Source organism: Danaus plexippus, chromosome 31, assembly GCF_018135715.1.
Source record: "Danaus plexippus chromosome 31, MEX_DaPlex, whole genome shotgun sequence".
NCBI lineage: Eukaryota > Metazoa > Arthropoda > Insecta > Lepidoptera > Nymphalidae > Danaus > Danaus plexippus.
In genome coordinates this window covers 446356-466237 of record NC_083558.1, presented here as the reverse complement: position 1 = coordinate 466237, position 19882 = coordinate 446356, and the positions used below count along the sequence as shown (strand labels likewise).

General features: G+C 34.9%; 1 protein-coding gene across 1 annotated transcript; it reads left to right on the top strand.

Moving 5' to 3' along the window:
- The first annotated feature begins 4555 nt into the window (after window positions 1-4555).
- On the top strand, window positions 4556-19558 carry LOC116778530 (atrophin-1-like). Its single transcript, XM_032672558.2, has 5 exons — window positions 4556-4900; window positions 11006-11023; window positions 15142-15241; window positions 15545-15643; window positions 16192-19558. The coding sequence occupies exons 1-5, from the start codon at window positions 4898-4900 to the stop codon at window positions 19170-19172; spliced, it is 3201 nt and encodes a 1066-aa protein (XP_032528449.2). The 5' UTR covers window positions 4556-4897; the 3' UTR covers window positions 19173-19558.
- The last annotated feature ends 324 nt before the right edge of the window (window positions 19559-19882 follow it).

Below are 19882 nucleotides of genomic sequence, written 5' to 3'. Positions count from 1 at the left end.
TGTCATTCGCGAGGGACGGGAGACGCTTCGTGTGAAGTGACACAAGCTTGGAGTAAAATACGAGCTTAAAGGTCACAAACAATAATATAATTACTTCTTTCATGTTAAAAATACTCACAAGTTATAATATGTCTCTAGCAAATACATCAAAGATATTACTATAGCGAAGAAGTTACGTAAATTCTACTCATAGGAACAAACAAAATAGTGTTAATTCTAAACTCTATGTCAATAGCAATAAAGTACATTTTATTTGAACATTATGATTTGGTTTGCTTTATTTTAAACCTTATGTCGTACACATTAAGGCTGCGGATGTTTCGTTGACCGTTGACACGGATGTCGTTACAAAATGGCGACCATGTTGTCAATACGTTTAGTATATTGGACGTATGTATAATAATATTTATTTAATTATTAAATTAATTAAGTTTCTTTTTTTTTTTAATTATTGGTTATTTATAATCTATTTCCTATATATATATATATATATATTTTGTTAAAAACGATAGAAAATTATTAGTTTAAATGCAAATTATCGAAATATTGAATATTTTTTTATAAATAATAACGTAGTAATTCTAATACGTTTATTTTTTTTTATTACTTTATATTTAGTATTAATATTATTATTTAGGATTATTAATATTTATATATATTATCCTAAGTAATACTCAATGATTGTTACCTTCCGTGTTAGGCGAGATCGCGAGGCCTTGAGAAAGCGTTCCTTACAACACGTTAGTCAAATAAGCTTTTCCGTTTTGTAACCTTGAAATTAATTTCTAATTAATATAGATTTTATTAATTATTATATATAACAGTAATATGTTTGTTTTTTATTATTTTATATTAACACAATTTATATTTGTAAGATTTGCAAGTTAAATGTTAAAAAGACAGTCAATTGATAATCAAAATTTACTAAAATAACTTCAAACTTAAACCTATTTATTTGTTTATTAAAACAGAAGTTTATTTGTTTATTAAAACAGAACGAATGAAAGAAATTTTCATTTTTTATGAAGCAATATATCGTTTTCGTAATTTTAATTATATATATGTGTTCTTATCATTCAATGATTATTATAAAATATTCATTATTATGATACTATTTATTTCATTAAGCCCACAATGATACATTTAATTTTAACTTGAATATTTTTTAAAACATTTAAACAGATCCTTAGGTTTTTGGTTTTGAAGTGAAATAAGATGTATTTTTAATCTTTACTTAAAGCGGAACCTCTTAAAGTTCTCAGGAACCATGTAGTATCGACCAAGAAATGAATTAAAATATTAGAAAAATATATATAAATCGAATAAAAAAAAAAATAAAAAAAAATTCTAAGTATTTTAAATTTGTTTAAGGTTTATTGAGGAAATAATTTTATGATATTTTTACATACGATATTTAAAAAAATAACAACAATTAATTACAAAAAATAATAACAAACAATTATTTTATATATCTTTTGTTTGTTTAGCGATATTTTTTATCTGTGTTCAGCTGGTGTCAGGTGCGAGGCGCGCGTTGAACATATGCTATAATGTACAAACGGCCGCTTTCACTTATTCCAATAATATTGACATTTAAGATAGATGTAAGTTGTGGAATTTTCTTAATACATATGCGTTAAGTTAAACAATCCGTCTGTGTGTTTAAAATTTTACTTTTTTTTAAAATTATTCATGAGTTTGACCCCACTTTCGTCAGGATTGTATTTTTGTTAAAAACACTGTGTTGATTAAATCTGTGACATCTATTGTAAGTTTCTACGAAGGTAAAACTTTTTAATTATCGTTATTTGTATGAAGTTGGGACTCGTCCAGACCGCACTGACACAACAGACGCGGGCGGAGTCGCGGGGAAGAGACAGTTATATAGTTTGAGGTCGTTAGCTAATGACATGATCGTTTCCTAGACGCAGCCCGAGGTCTAGATACCTTAATACAACGCACGACACCCAGCGCTTACAATTAACCCATACATTTAATTAAAATAGAAAGCCATTGATTAAATCAACATTTAAAATTTTAAATAATACGCCATTTAAATGATTATTAGAAAGCGACTTTTCGAATGTTTTTTTATTTTAATGTGATTTATGTATACGCGAATAAAATTTTTTTTTGGCAATTAATTGATAGCGTCGGTTTTAATTTTCACGACCAAATGTAAATAAGTTATAACGAAATAAACATAACACTCTTCATATATAAATTTAATTAATATATATATATATATATATATATATATATTATACATGTGTGGTACCGTGTCTGTACCCATTTTATTCATCAATCGATTCCTTACAATATTCATTAATTTAATTTAGATACTTTTAAATCAATTTTAATTTTAAAATCACGTAGTTATTATTGTTTGAAGGGAGTTTTAATAAACGTAAAGTTGATTTTATTAAAAGTATATTTAGTTACTGATAAAAATTGCTTAAAAAATCTTTCTTTATATAAAACTAATATTTTCGTGTGCTCTTCGTTTTTTTATTATTATTTTAACTAAACACTCACGACGCGACGTTTCTGTTGCTGAAAAGTAATCATTAAGACGAGATGAAAAAAAAACTAATTTTAATGAAAACTAGCGCAAGTTTTAAATCTCATTAGGTCTATTTTGACATTGTATAATTTTTGTCATTACTGTCTTATTTTACTATTTGTCCTTACTATAAGTTGCAAGTACAAAGTCGTACTGTAAGTTAAAAAGTTTGTTGTCGCTCATTCGTTACCTATTTTTATACTATGAGGGGATCTGCGTGTGGAAACTGTGATACTGTCCGTGCGTGCGTTGATACGAATTAGGCAACGTTACCGTTTTGTTGTAAGCGATTAATCTTGCTTATTTATGAAAGTGAAATTAAAAATATTCTAAACGTAATTTCATCAAGACATAAGACTGGCGTGACGGATGAGAGGACATTTCGTACGAAGTGAAGACAGAGACAAAAGTAATATATATATATATAAGTAATGAAGATTATTCTTTCGTATTGTTGATAGCTGACGTATCTTTTTATTTAATATCATACACGCCGCCATTTTATTTTTTTTTTATTTTTACCGCGAAATAGTGTAAATTTAATTTTAATTACGCTTAATGTGTGTATCGTTTTAAAATACTTTACGAAGAAAAACCACGACAACGACTCTAGTTTGTTACGCTCTAATAACCTGTGATGCTCTTTGTTAAGGTGATGTAATTCTTATTTGAGGCTGTTTTTGACAATGTTTTTTGAAACTTTCTTAATATAACTATCTATATTACTGAGAGGAATAATTTTGTATGTATGTATGTTTTTTATGAATAAACTTCAAAACTAATCTGCCGATGACGAAAATTCTTTGACCATTTCAAAGTTACATACACAGAGTGACATAGGCACTATCGCTGAAAGAGAATACGGCACTGTGTATAAGATATACATAAAAAAATCATATCTAACAAATGATTGAAAGAACTTAAAGAAAAATTTTTACAAAATCAAATTTTTTTTGTCTGCCGCGTTCGCGTAAACAACACAAAATTTAAATTTTAAATATGTCATGACGACATTTTTTAAGAATTTGTCTTTCTAGAGAGAAATCTCGAGCGAAAAAACATTAATTTAGACACTCCTTAAATAACATATCCGTCGAACGTTTGCGTTGAGACAACAAATAATGGAGAGTCAGAATTTGCTTTATTACGTATTTATAAAATTTCTATCAATTAATGAAAAAAATAAGATAAAATTTCAAAACGTAACCACCGAAAACCTGAATCGGTAAAAATTTTCAGACACAAGCAAACGCGTTAAAGATATCATCAAGAAAATATTCTATTTGCAGTATCTAATTATATATATAGTTGTATATTTTTTTATAAATGTCGTAATTAAAGGTTCACTAAAAAAATTCACAAAAATTACTACATTAAATCTAGAAACGTCTTTTGGTTCCAAAACCTTCGTTAGTACACCTACTACAAGTTTTCACCCTCACACGATATACTTTTCCGTATTTTGTTATAGTATTCGTACGTTACTGGACGGAAAACGGAAAACGTTATGTGTGGAGTGACACGATTATAGTTTACTGGGCCCAGTCAGGCCGAGTGTAGAACTGGTAGAGATAAATTGACGAGTCCTAGACGTTTACGGTCATTGCTAAAACACAAGATTCGGTCTAAACATTGTCTGTAAGTAACTTAAAACCGGTAATATAGATCAAACATGGCGCCACCCTAATACCCTAAAACCGGTAATATAGATCAAACATGAAACTCGCAAACAATTAAAACACATCGTTTTCAGCGTGCCTTTAACCTGAATGACGTAAGTGAAACTTTGACACTGACTAAGAAATATCGAAGGAGCTATAACAAGAATCACTCTCAGCTTTCCCTATTACGTAAAATATTCGCCAAATTCCGAACCGCACCCAAAATGGCTTCTTGTACACAAAGAAGAGAAAAGCTCCGACGCAATCCTGTTTCTGAATAAAAAAAAATAATAAAATTCGATTTTAATCTGTGCTGAATAAAGCTGATATTGAATTGCCGCGCTATGGAAACGTCAATGGAAATAAAGTTTGAGGCTTCACATTGTATATTCAACCGTATTATATACATATACGGTTTATTACAGCCTGTCATTAAGGAGAGAACGTCTTACAGGTTTGTAGCGGAAGCGTATGGGAAATAGAACCCCACTTTCTTCAGGCGACGACTTGCATCAACAGTCTTGGTACATCACTCGCTGGACTTACACGATGACCTTAGACGGCGGGTGACAGGAACAGAAAAAAAAAAATAGAAAATAACCGCGAAGTGAAGTGACATTTGTGTTTTTTTTTTTTTTTTGGTGTTGTGCTTGCACTGGATACTAGGAACAAAATGGTGAGGATTTTGGATTCGGCTTAAAAATATGTATTTTACTTATAAGTTAAAGAAAATATTTATTGTCTATGTCGTTATAGTTTGAAGTGTTTTTTAATTAATATTTTTTATATAATTAAATCTTAATTGAAATTAATGAACTAGATAGAAAGATCTAAACAATACTAAATAAATTTATCGATTACTTGTTGTTTTTAATGCTCTTCATTATTCTTTCAACATGTTTTAATATAAAAGATTTTAATACACATAATCAAATTAGGCAAGTTAATTTAGTTAATTTAATTTAGTTAATTTAATTTAATTAATTTAATTTAATTTAGTTCTAAAAACAAAGAACAAAAACTGCTTTAAATCGTTTTAATTTCAAATCAAATCTATAATTTATCCCATTCGCTTGGCTTGACCCATTAATCATTTAGACAGACATTCACATACAACTAAAAATCATAACTCTCTTTTATATCGCGGTCGGTCAAAAACGAAACTCAACGTTTTTAGCACGAACATATTTTTCACATAAAACCGTAAAATTCAATGTTAATTTATTCATACGTGAAAGCGAAATACACAAAAGACGTTTTTAAGTAACAATAGGTATAACACACTATGTATAAGTTGAAAAATATTTAAATAATCTCGCAATGTTTGTTGAAATTTTAAACATATGCCATTTGACTTACAAGTGAAAGTTCAATCGTCATTTATGTTGCCATTTAATAACATAAAGTTAAAAAAAAATTAACGTATTTAAAAATATAATCAGACATTTGTTAGTAAATAATTATTTCTAAAAACTTTATTGCTATATCAAATAATATTATATTTGATTTAATATCATATATATATATATATATTTTATAACATGGCCTTCATCCGTGCAATGACGTGCACACTATATTCAGCCAGTGTCGATTCGATTGCTTTAATTACTCGAATTACACACTGACACTAATGTCACCTGACACGACTTCTACTTTCCGTATCCGGCATCAAATTAATTTACATCTATTATGTTAATGTGAGCCATTAATTCGTTTTAATCGGATATTTTATCTGTTATCATATTTTTGGATTTTTATTCTATATCGGTTAAAGAAATACATAACGTGGAGCCATGTCTTTGAAGGCTTTTATCGTGCTTGCCTCAAAAATTAACTTCGTAGCTAAATACGTTTTAATATTTCTTGGCTTGTTAAAACGAGTGAAATTTTGTATATTCATATCTTCAACCGACTTTAAAAATGTGGTATTTTATTTCACTAGGTATAGGTTCTGTTTTTCGGCAATTTATTTTTACATTTTTATAGTATCTCTTTTCTAATATAGCTATTAAAGTATATTGTTTGCCTCTTACGGTTGACACGATGGCTCATTTAGCAAAGTTACCGGTTTGCACTATCCTGTTGGTCGCGGGATCGAATCGAGAACTTATCTTTTTATTTTTATCTTAATACAGATCACTACGTATTAATTTCATACAACGTTGAGTTGTTTTTATAACTAATTTTTCTATTACAGTTATACCAAACGTGGCTTAAATAACCGATGCGAGTGATCGTTTAATTTTAACTGGTTTTTGCTAATTAACACCTTGAACCAAACATGTCTGACGAACACGTGAAAACTACTAAACGGATTTAGACGTATTTCGTATATTGGGATATATATATTTTATTTTCGTCTACCGTCCATTACAAATCGCACCCATTGACCGATTGGCGCCGATTTCGTTGTTCTCATCAATGTCATCGCGTGTCGGCAGCAATAAATATTATAAACGCTCCTCAATGAAGCTTTCTTTTATAAATAATCATATTTTTTTTCGATTAAAATTATTATAGTGAACCTAGTTGTGTTATTGTTATCTACGGAGATGAATCTGTTTTTATCCGGCATGTGATGAGAGGCAGCATCCACTTTCATTCAATAATGTTCCTGTTCGCCAACCACGGGTTCGTAACGGTAAACTGGACACCGACAGCTTTAAAGTTTTCGTTTAATAACCTACGTTAATATGTAATTTGTGCGTGAAAAACTTCTGACGTAAGCGTATTTTATATAAATTCAGTACATATGTGTTTATATGGAAATACAAAAACATACGCATTTAATAAAATTCCTGTCGCTCTTTTTGTGTTAAGCCTAATCTCTGAAACGGCTTGACCGATTCTGATTGAACTTTCGCTGGCAGATAGTCGATGTAATGGAAAGTAGCATAGGCTGTATTTATAATAGTATGTTCTAAGCGGACGAAGCCATTGCCGACATGTCGGATGATTCTTGCGATAGAGAGAGCAAACATTTTTACGTTATACTTTGCTATATGTCGCATGTATGTCTGTCTGTAAGAAAATGCTTCTGTGCCTGCTTTCAGGCGATATCTTAACTGTTTATCCCATCTATTAACTATGAAAGTGTAAGGGGAATTTAATATTGACTTCGCTGATTGATAGATTATCGATAGAGCCTACTTACTTACATACTTACAGCAACACGACGCAGGCTATGTATAAAGGTTTGATTATAGTTTGTTCAGGATCAAGGCAATGGCGTGTACACCAAGCTGGCAACGTCATTACTAACAAAGAGTTTATCGTTTAACTCAATAGCTACGTTAATTGAGTTGGGATTGGAAAACTGTTAACTCTCCGTGTGTCGTGTGGCGACACGTGTGGTAAACAATATCGATCCCATCTAAATATAAGGCTGAGAGTTAGTAATTTAATGTATATTTATATCAGCGGTAACTTCCGGTCGCACTGATCATGACAAATAAGTTATATATCTTACGGAGGCTTACGTACAATCAACTTTCTACTGTGATTCATTACGATATCATATATATATATATATATATATATATATAAGTCCACTGTGAGTGTGTATGTCACTGTGACGCCCCAGATGGCTTAGATTCACAAATTATCCCGGCAGATGGAGCTGTCTGTATGTAGGTTATTTAAATCGAAAAGCCCGCGACGTAGGTTACTATATGTAATATTTTAACACACTGCACATCTCTCTGAGTGCGACTGAGTACACGCGGACGGAACCGCGGGCATAAACTGGTATATTTTCATTATTGAATTCCTACAGTCACATTTGTATGTATCAATCATGGTAACTTTGTGCGATTTTATATAGATAGGTTAGTTTTCTGTGCTAGAGAATTCGTTGGAGGGAAATTTAAAAAAAGAATTAATAAAATTAAAGCCGCCTTATTTTCCAATACATCGGCTATCCGCCGGTGGATGTGCATCGGTATCGGTCCAGCCCTTTCAGAGTTGCCGGAAGTTGCTGACAAAATTTGTAAAGAAGACCTTTTTGCCTTCAACTGTAGCCACAGTTACGTTTTCCCTTAAGGGGATCATTGTAGCTGACCTTCCTTAGCCCATGTTTCTTAAATTCCGTCTCATCTTTCCAGCTGTAAGCGTTCTTCCTGTTACATTTTACGCCATTTTCTTCTATCCTACCTCTCAAGCTGACTCATCCTCTATCTCCCTCTATTTTAAGCCATCTCTTCTTTCCATTAACTTTTCTTTGAACCGCACCACTTCGTTATAACCGTACAGGCACCGCATTACGTAACACGTGCCTCGTCTGTTGACCTTTGACACGAGGTCAGAAAGAAAGTAAGATTCATCTCAAACCTTACGAATTTCGCTTTACAAAACATACGTATCAAGTGAATCTGACTGTTAGCTATTTATTTGAACTAAAAATATTAATTTATAACGCAAATTAATTCGTTTTTGTAATTGAGATCATCATCAGCCTGTTGAAGCCCACAGCTGAGCGAGGCCTCTTCTCACATGGAGAAGGTCAGAGCATTAACCGCGCTCGCTCAAGACGGCTCGGCGATTTTAAATTTATAATTTAAATTATAAGACCAGGTTTCCTCGCGATGTCTTCCTTCGCCGTCTGTCACTGGTGTCTAAATATTCTTAGAAAGTGCATATGACTCGGAAAGATCATTGGTACTTGCCAGGTTTCGAACCCGCGACATAATAGAGATACTTTGTGACACAGTTGTTAGTATATATGTATGTATGTATGTATGTGTCTTTTCTAATGACCACATAACCGATCAAGCTTTCACGTCCCAGTAACTCAGTATACATGTACAGTCGACGGTCTTAGAGCTGAGTGTACACAGGAAGTGTCCGATTACTAAGTACTCACGAAATATTGCTCTTGCTTGTGAAATTAATCAAGAACAGTAGGCCTACAATTAGTCTGTGTTTGTGTCACTCCACACGAAGCGTTTCCCGTCTCTCATTCGTTACGTTGATACTATGTGAGTTATGAGTGAACTGTCACCGCTACGTGTGTAGTTACGATAACACTTGGAGTAAGCGTAGATACTGGAAGAATTTTTATCTGAATGATTTTAAAAAATATATGTATAAGAAAAACAGTTATCGTTTTCTTTGTAAAATTATCATTAATTCGTAAATCTTATTTAAATGAAACTAATACATTTCGGATCTCCGTGATCACGGTTGCTGAAAAGTAACCGAAACGTCGGGATTATGTAGTTTTAAAACAATAAAATCCGCGTAGCATATCCGAAAATATATTAGGTTCATTTAAATGAATCAAACTCGCGAGTCTTAGATCTCATTCGTAAATCCTAAGTAATCTCCGTTATCAATGCTAGAAAGAGTGCTTTTGTAGCGATTCGTGTTGTAATTATTTTAGTACGTGGAGTAATAAGCAAAATAAATATTGTTTTGATGCGTTTAAAGTAATTTTAACATATTAACCTTGGAGCGGAATCATTAACACAAACTAATTTTAGTTATATACATACGAAAGCTCGCCTCGGTCTCTACAAACATTATATCCACGGCGGACTTTCACTGTGAGAATGTCGGAGAACAGGTTTCCTGATCGCCTTGACGCTTACCACGATGAGTCGTGACTACACACGCTGCGTTAACAGTTTTGTCATTCACAACTCGATTACTAACGTGTTTTAAGACAGGAAACGTTTCTTTGTTGTTGTGATGGTGACTTAGATTAGGCGTAGTATTGTGTCTGAAAAATTCTTTAAGGAGTTCGGACTTGCTTCAAAGTATAGCGGACGTCGTTTGTTTGAGCGGGACGGTTGAAATGAAAAAACTCGTGCGTGCAATTTATATACAAGACAATATGTATTATTTATTATATATTCAATATAAATACAATTTTATATAAATAATATCGTATAAATTAATATTATTGACGGAAACTCGAGATATAACTTAACATATAATGTCCATTTGAATGGAATTTTAATTTAAAATATATTAAAACGAACGACGTGCATTTGGTTTCAGTCGTAAATATTGAGTTATACTAAATTATATTGAAGTAAAAGTGAAAATATGTGTAGAAAGTGGCCGCGCGAGTTCACTCGAGTTATTTCGTAACAGAAATGAGAATGTCAGGAGGTAAGACCTCTCGTAAGATAAACCTCACGCGTCCACCGACTCCCAAACGAAAGGTTATATATTTTATTATAAAATTGACTTAATTCATTCGCTTTCGTTATTCATAGTGATTGATATATTCCGATTTTTATTTATTTATGATACATACAGAGATTATATATATTTTTTTATATGTTAAAATTTTAAAACGTTTCGTAAGTTGTTTTCAACGCGAACAGGTCGTGAGAGTTTTATTACGTGACTGTTAATGTATATATATATATATGATTTTTTAAGTAATTTATAAGAAAAAAAATTTAATTCTTTCTTGATATAATTATCTTTAATTTGTAAATCACTCGCATATTATATAACAATGCTAGTAATAGTGTTTCTGTAATCTAAAACTTTCGGGAGTACTCGTTTAAATGGAACTAATATTTTTTCGTTGTGATGACACGTAACCGGACACACTGACAGACGTCCTGACCTCGTGTTAGTGATCGCGGTTGCTGAAGAGTAACCGAAATCGGGAACATTCAGTTAAAATAATATAATACGCGTAGTGAATAAAAAATATTAGTTTTATTTATATATTATTGTTGTGATGTGTGTTCGTTTTTCACTGTCATAGGAATGCCAAATAAATTATTTTTAATTATTAATAAATGTCATTCGTTTGTTTCAGATACCGAGATCGATTTGGGTAAGACGACCAGACACAGCTAACCAAACTATGATGTGAAAGATCTTAATTATGATCTTTTTAATAGAAAATTATGTTAAGGACTTTATTTCAATATATCTGTTTGTCTTCTACTTATGGTCTATGGAGACTTGTATAAAACAGACAATACAATGTATATATATGTATATATATATATATACATTGTATTGTCTGTTTGTACCTTCAAAGTCACAGATATCCGTTAAACGTATAAGATAGTATCATAATTGAAATTGTTGAAACGTTCGTCTCTCCGTCTGTTTGTTCCGGCTAACCTCTGGAACGGCGCTACCAATTTTGATTGGAATTTTGTTAACAGGTAGACTGTTTCATAAGGAATGACTCACGCTTGTTTTTAAGTTACAAAGATAATATGAAAGTTCCGCCGGTATATCAGTTTTTTAATAAAATTTACGTATTTTTTTAAATAGATTTCGTACTTCTGAGCTAGTTCAATTATCAAACCGTGACCTGATAGAGGTTTTAGGCTATCCAAGGACACGTTATAGTGACAAACCTTATCTCAAACGGAGTATAATACGCGGACAAAACCGCAGGCGAGAACTAGTCGACGATTAAAGTTAATTTTATAAAGATATATATTAATAATTCTCTAGCAACTGAGTCCTCAGTTTGTACCGTGTGTGATAAATAACTCTGAATCGTCCGTTTATAGTCTATCTAAAACTCGTGCTAGGGATATTATTGGTCACTTTCATAACTATATATATATATATATATATATATATATATATAGTTATGAAAGTGATTATATATTAAATAGAAGTTGAGATGAATGTGTTAAGAAATTTTAATGTTGCGGTTATAATGAAAGTTACTCACACAAGTGAAAACGTTGTTATAAAAATCTTTGGAGATTTCAATCATTAAACTCAAATTTATTTAAAATCTGTATAGATTTGATAAATCTAATGCTTGTCCGCTGTATACTAGCTAATATTCGCGACGCCGTCTGTGTTTTTCGTATTTGATGTAATAGATTTAGTGTGACAAATAAAATGTACTATTAAACAAGTACTGCTTAGAAACATTGTATTGAAATTTGATATTAAGCCTTATCTTCTTGGATCCTCGGATAAGAGCCTTGAGCATCACTACTTTGTGTCTAGTCAACTAAACGCAACCTTCACGCACTAATGTCTTCACGAGGTTTGTCGCGAGCCGCTGGTGAATGAAGGCCAGAGACGTGTCCTGGCGGAGGAAACACAGATACACTCGCCCGTCCCCGCGACTCTCCTCGCATTATTTGATACACTAACAGAGCCTCCGTGCGTGTAATAAACATTGTCTCTTTATCTTCGATGATTTTATTTAAAACAAAGTCGATGTAATTCTTCGTTCAATAACTACTGGAACTCAGTAACTGTATAAGAAGTTAAACTAAGTAAAAATATTTGTTATTTATTAATGTTTATAACTATTTTTATATAGACTATGTGACTGTAAATCATCAATACATATTATAAAGCAAAGTCCCTCGACGCGTCTGTCTGTCTGTGTGTTCGCGATAAACGGGAAAACTACTGCATCGATTATCAAACAGTTATCACCACTCGATATCTTGATTCTCGAGGAAGGTTTTAGTATATAATTTGTTAAGTTTTTGTATTTACTTGTACACAACATTAAAGATATTTGTTGAAGATGCCGGGAAAACATGAGTCGTCTGAGAGCTTTTAACGCAAAACGCTTCCTAAAGTCTTTGAGATATAACAAAATAATATATAATGGAATTGTGTCTCTTATAATTAAATAGTAATTATAGCTTTGTAAACTCTAGTCATAGATAATTTCCACGATCCACTCTGGATGTATATCAGTAGACCGTCGCCTCATTACAAATCGATGTCATTATGTCAATATGTCTATTGTCTATTGTCTATTGTCTATTGCATCATATCCTAAGTTTTTTTTTTATATAATTCCCAGGTTTTTTATGGTATCGGAAATGTGTGTATGTATGTGTGTTTTCCGCCAGCTATGCACTCGACTTTAAAAATAAAATTATGCTATGTTACTTTTTATTATACCGGCTGTGAAGGTCACGTCGTAATCGATTCAGAGGTTTCAGAGATTAACCGAAACAAACAGAAACACAGAGAATCTAGGTATATTTCGTCAGCCTATCAGAGCCCAGTGCTGAGTAAAGGTCTCTTCTCACATGGAGGAGGTTAGAGCATTAATCACCATGCTTGCTCATGGCGGGTTGGCGATTTCAAACTTATAATTTGATTATAAGTCCAGGTTTCCTCACGATGTTTTCCTTCACCGTCCGTCAGTGGTGTCTAAATACTCTTACAAAGTACATATGACTCGGAAAGGATCACATTGGTACTTGCCAGGTTTTGAACCCGCGCCCTCGATTATATTATACATATATGTATTTCTATTGTTTTTCATGTTTGTTTAGGCTAAGTACATTCGAAGTATGCTCTGTTTCTTTGAAGTTTAAAACTTTAAAACTGTCAGTATGTAGGTAACAGCGAACACGTATTAAAGCTGTTAGGAATCACAAAATGCTTACTCCAAGTTTTCATAGTAAGTACACACGTAGCGTTAATAGTTTGTCATTTATGACTCGCATAGTGTTAAATGTAAATTGAATGAGAGACGGGAAATGAATGAAGTGTGTTATCCTAAAATCTAAATTATTTCTTAACACACACACGCACACACACACACTCACACACACACATATATAAAAGTGTGTTTGTCTCAATGTTGACACACACACGTGTCCAATCAACAGTATTATTGCTCATAACTAAGTTAATATTTTCCCCGCGTGATATCTTCAGCTTACTACGCGTTTTTTCATTATTTTAAGCTCCACACACACACGTTTCGATATAAAATTTTTCATCTCGTCTGCCCGAGAAAGAAAAAGAGTTTAACATTTCCAACAAACGGTGATGAATAGATAAGATTACACACAATAGGTCAGCGGCGCGGAGGCTGTGAGAGAAAGATCAGTAGATAGCTCTATCACCGCTTTTCAATTTCTCAGGACCACAATACTCATGACGACCTTAAATAGACGCTTGTGCTAACTGTGCCTTGACTTAACATTATAATTAAAAATAACATTAATATTCCTTCGTTTCTAATATATTACTCAAATACAAATCACAAAACATACAGACATACAAGCGTCGTGAGCCACGCTGTTATAAATTTACATTAAAATAATTTTAACCATACGTAAAGCGTTAATTAATATGATTTATATGAGTAAGGAGAGTTCAGACATCACTCACACCTCAACAGCTTTGGCTACAATTATATAAACACTTTTTTGAGGTTATGTTTCGTGAGAGGTGAAAACTTATACACGTGGGAATAGTTTTTTGTGATGGCTGGTGCGAGCTGTTATTATTGTAGTAAAACGATATGTATAACAAGATGTTAAAAATAAATGTATATTTATCCTAAATTCAAATTTCTTTCTCGTCGTATCGTAAATGAATGAAATTAGTTTTCAAGTCAACGTCAATATTACTCTCGCACAGATCGGTTTTAAATGACAATTTATTGTTTGAGCGTCGCATTACTTTTATAATGCTGTGGTTATTTCTACTTTTCGGTCTATAAATTATTAAATAAAATAGCTTTTCATAAATTATTATTATTTATATTATATCATATATAGTAGTCGTTTAAACGAAGCTAATATTTTTCGGATCCTACTACGCGTTATTTATTGTTTTTAAAAGAACTACGTACTTTTTTTTTTGTCAATTTCTCAAAAACGAAATGTAGTTTCTAAAAAATTATAAAGCACGCGTAGTAATCCCAAAAATATTAGTTTCGTTTGAATATTATTTTTCAGTATGTTTTTGGTTTTGGGAGATTTTTAAGTTTAGAAATAGAAATGCTGTTGAGATTTCTTTGTAAATATTTTTTAGGGTTTTTCCAATAAAAGGGGGGGGGAGGGGTCGTGTAAATTTAACGTTTTTTTGTGGGACAAGTACAACTAGTGGGAAATAATCATAACATATTATGCGTTACATACTTCTTCCTGTTCTCTACTGCCACAAACTATCATATTTTAGATATTTGATAATAATATTTTCCAGTGGTCCTTGCTGTTTGTGGCAGTTGTGGCAGACGACAGTCCACCGGGGCTCATCTCCACAGACAACCACCAAGACCTGGTGGCAGAGGCGACGCAGAATGGTAGGCATGATGGTTTGTTACAAACACTAAAATAGGATAATGAAATATTTAAAAACAAATGCTCTGATTACACAAGATATGGCATAAGTATACGATATGTGTGTGTCTTTTGAAGACAGGGATGAATTGGCTATTGAGACTTCATTTCAACCTTCCACAAGTGCAGTGACAGTCAAGCACTATCTAGTCGAGATATATATAAATATATATATATATATATATCTGAAACTAAACTATCATAAACTATCTTAAATCCCCAGTACTCTTCCACTATCTTAATATTTAATACAATATTTCTAACAGGTGCCCAAAATCAGAAACGTGAAGCCGGCTTGTCAAATTCCTACGGGGAACCGATCCCGTCAGACTCCTACGGCCCGCCCCTGAATATACCTAACCTTGGTGGGTAAAAAATATTGTGCAGATGATGTCCTCCTGTTTTTTTTTTTGTGATCAATCCTTAAGGAATATATTTTATTAATATTAATTAAACGTATATAAATTAAATTAGGAAAATTTATTAGGCTTTCTGTTACAAATGACGGTGAACGGCATTGACAAGAAGATAGAAAACTATTTCAGTATTTTTCAATAAACTAACAAATTTTCATTGTTTAGTAAACTTATAATATTGTCTGTCCTTTAAAAATAGTTTTGGGGAAAAGTTTGTAACAAAATATAGGGCATCTAAAGTCATAGTATTCACGACACGGTCTGCTTTGACTGGCAACCAAGGAATCCTTCAATGGCCTCATTCTACTTAACAGCATCAACTTTTTTTTGGTGTTTTACTGATGTCACAACGTTGTATTTCTTTTGGTTATGTAGTTAAGTCATGATTACTGATCGGATCAGAGTCCAGCATCTTGGATTCTTCAGTTAAAGAACCAGTGACGCAGACTTATATGAAAAATCATCACGGACACATAATTCGACTTAACCTTTCTCAGTTGCAGAGTTGCCAATACCGGTTTATGGACCACCAGAGACGAATGTGTTCGTGGAGACTCCGCCCGGGGCGTATGGCCCCCCAGCTCCCGTGGTGTTCCCCGACCAGAACTACGAAGGGCCGCCGCCACCGGTCGGGAAACCAAAACCAATCTATGGACCTCCAAAGTTTCATGGTCCGAAACAAACCTATGGACCACCCAAACCAATTTACGGACCCCCCAAAAAGACCTACGGTCCACCAAAACAAGGCCCACCGAAAATTAGTTACGGACCCCCATTCAAGCCACCGAAAATCTCCTTCCCGAAACCGTCTTATGGCATTCCGAAACCAGTTTATGGAGCTCCCAAACCCGTGTATGGACCACCGAAACTCGGCTTCGCACCTCCTCCTTTGAGTGTCCAGAACATTCCAGTGCCCAACTTACCAATTTCTCCGCCACAGAATCTGGGAATAGTTGGAGCGAGCATCGGGAATGTTGGCAGCTTCAATACTATCGAAACTAACTTTGGTAGTCTCGAAGCAAACGTTGGAACAAGTCTAGGTGCCAACTTTGACTTGGGTCTAAACTTACCGGCGCCAATATATGGCACGCCGATAACAAGTTTGCCTGGTAACCTGAAACCTAAGTTCCCCATACCTTCCGACACTTATGGGCCTCCCGGTCTCCCGTTAGGCCCTGTTGGTCCCAATGATCAGATCGTGGTACACGATCTAGGGAGTATCGGACATTACGGCCCGCCTCAACCGGACCCGAACCCACGCCCGCCTCATCCGGGTATTCCGGCGCCTCCAACACCACCGCATGTCTTATACGATGGATGGAAACCAATCCCTGGTGTATCAAAACCTTTCCAAACTGTAGAAAACGTCCACTTCGAAACAAATCACAATATAGGGCAGGCTCACATTGAAACCTTAGATCAATACGGCCCACCTCCACCGATAGTCCAAGAAGTGCAAATCAACCTAGACGGTCATTCCCTCCCGAGTCTGAATCAACAATCCCATTTCTCGGGAGCGCAGATTTCATCAGGATACTCTAACGTACACCAGGACGCGCTGTCAAACATTGACCTGAACGCGATCGTCGGCGGCGACTCGAACCACATCGATCAGTCGAAAACCGTCTTCGAAGCTCATTATACAGAAAATAGTAATGCCGCTGATTTAGCGCTCCTCCAGGGCTCCATCCCCGGGAAGTTCGATAGCTACAGTGCACCTCCTCTGGACTCACTTTCGAATGGACCTTACCCCCCATCCCTGAGACAGCAGGGAGCGAAAGGACTTATCCCACCGTCGGGAGTATACGGGGTGCCTCCTGGAAACCAGTACGGTGCACCGCCGAAGCCACTACCCGCCAACCTGCCAATACCTTATGGCTCATTCTCAGGTGGCGGCCATTCCATACACACTGGCGGCCACACTCCAAGACATCCTATTAAATTCAGGGAATCTGTACCCGAGGGTCTCATACAGCAGATCAGCCACGTCACCCATCACAAGGACGCTCACAGCATAGATCACGTTAAACAAGGACCTGCATATTTGCCGCCGCCGATCAAAGACGTCAAGGAAATAAATCAGCATTCCAGCCAAGCGCTCAACGGCGTGTCCTTATCCATCGAGCCTTCAAACCTATACAGTCTGCCTCACTCCGGAGCACCGCTGACATTCCAGGTTCAGCACCAGTCCAACAACCTGTACGGATCAGCCATTGATTCGTATTCAGTTCCGCTCTTAACCGTATCCGACCACGTGACATCCGACTCCAGTGACAACGCGGTAGCGGCGACCATTGATGGAAAAGTTTTAGCGAACCTCTCCAACTTAGAGGCCGCGGCGATCCTGAAACACTGTCCTTATCACGAGGCCATACTCAAAGCTGCTAAGCTGGGCGAGAAAATTCCAGCAGAATTGGCTTCAAGCTACGTTGCCAGTTTGAGCTCTTTGGGCTCAGCCTTCCACAATCATCACGCTCTGATGTCAACCCAAAACGGTTTCAACATACCCATTCCGTCCAGCGACTCAGTTCCTTACGACAATAAAGACCTTTCCGCATCCTCCCACACTTTGGTGCAAACAGTTTTACCAAATCAGATAGAAAACGAAAAGACGGTAAAAGGTAGTGTACAAAAGGGCAAATCTATCAGAGACGAGAAGGATTCTCAGAAGCAGAACTCCCTGCAGTTCGTGTCGGATCAAATTTATCACACCTCAGAGAAAATTAAAAATCTCAGCGAGGAAACAAAACAACTCCAACAGAAAATAGTTTCAAACAGTCAGAACTTCAATCAAGTGAGCGCGCAGTACTCGCACTTCGCTTCCCAAATACCGGGCAAGGAGCAGACTTACTCAGTCCAGATACAATCCTCTGATGACGGTAAAGGGAAATCGAGCGGGCCAACCATACCACACGAACAGCTCCTCTCTGAAGGTCTCCTGCAAAGCATCCTCCAGGCCATAGAACAGCCGTCTCAGAACAACCCGCCCGCCAACGATATACAAAATTTCAAAGAAGTCAAAACAAATGTTTTCTCGAATAACCAGAACCAACAGAACGCTAATTACCAAAGCGGTGTTTCGGGATACGACAATTTAGACGAAGGAGGCCTAGTGCTCCCGGTTGGATACGAACCGGTGGATAGAACGAAGACCCGAAAAGACCAGGAGTTCCAGGGAACCCAGGACATCAAACACGTCTTGCAACGAGAGGTCATCCGCCACGATCACGACTGCGACTTGAGGGCGGACAACTCCATCACTCATACGATAGTTGTGCCCCCGCCGAGCCTAGAGCACGTGGAGCCAGTGGAGGAAGTGGAGATCAACGACGTAGCGATATACTTCGGCAACGACTCCAAGGAGGACAGTTCGGAGAAACAGGATCCGGTCACCGAGACATCAGTGGCGACGAGCGTCAGCGAGAACTTCGAGTACAAAAAACCGGAGTACGGTGAAAAAATCAAAAAGGATGCTTAACTTATCGTTCATTTCGTCTTCTAGTCGTAAAATCGTCTCCTGATCGCGAAAAATAGTTTTGATTCCAAACTCCGGACTATCTATTAGATTTTTTTTGGAATGTCAATGCAGCCATCTCTGCTGGTGTTGCCATGTGCGAGCTGTTTATTTAATGTTAGCTTTAAGTAAGTTATTTTCCACGCCATCTTTCTTCCATTTAAGGCCCGTCAGGAGTCTGATCGCGAGCCGACCGACTCCGCGAAGCGTCTTAAATATTATTTAAAGTATTTATTCAACAATCCTAGATTATAACAACAAGTATTTTGATGTTAAAACTACATTTGTATTTTGTAATACATTTTTTTTATATTTCTAAGCATTTAAATATATGGAATAAAAAATTTAAAATAAAACGTGTTTATTTATTTAGTGAATAGCTTACGATTCGATTTCCTCGCATTGATTTACTCTGTAATGTAACTATCTAAAAATAGCTGTAATTTCTAATATCATATATAAGAATTTTGAGACTATTCTCAAATCCTGTTAAAAGTGCATAACTTATTATAGTTTTGTTCAAAGAATATAGTCTTATAAATTCTCATGACCTTCTTTAAACTTCCGTGGTCAAGAAGAACATTGTTCAAATATAACAACTACATATTTTTAATTTCATTTTCTTTTGTAACGACTTACGTTCTTGAATCGAAATCCAAATAAACAATGTATTA

Bases quoted from the DNA above. Each gene is read 5' to 3' on its own strand.
- LOC116778530 (XM_032672558.2), top strand. The intron at 15,242-15,544 runs GTAGGCATGATG...TATTTCTAACAG, and splicing joins GGCAGAGGCGACGCAGAATG to GTGCCCAAAATCAGAAACGT. The intron at 15,644-16,191 runs GTGGGTAAAAAA...AACCTTTCTCAG, and splicing joins CCTGAATATACCTAACCTTG to TTGCAGAGTTGCCAATACCG.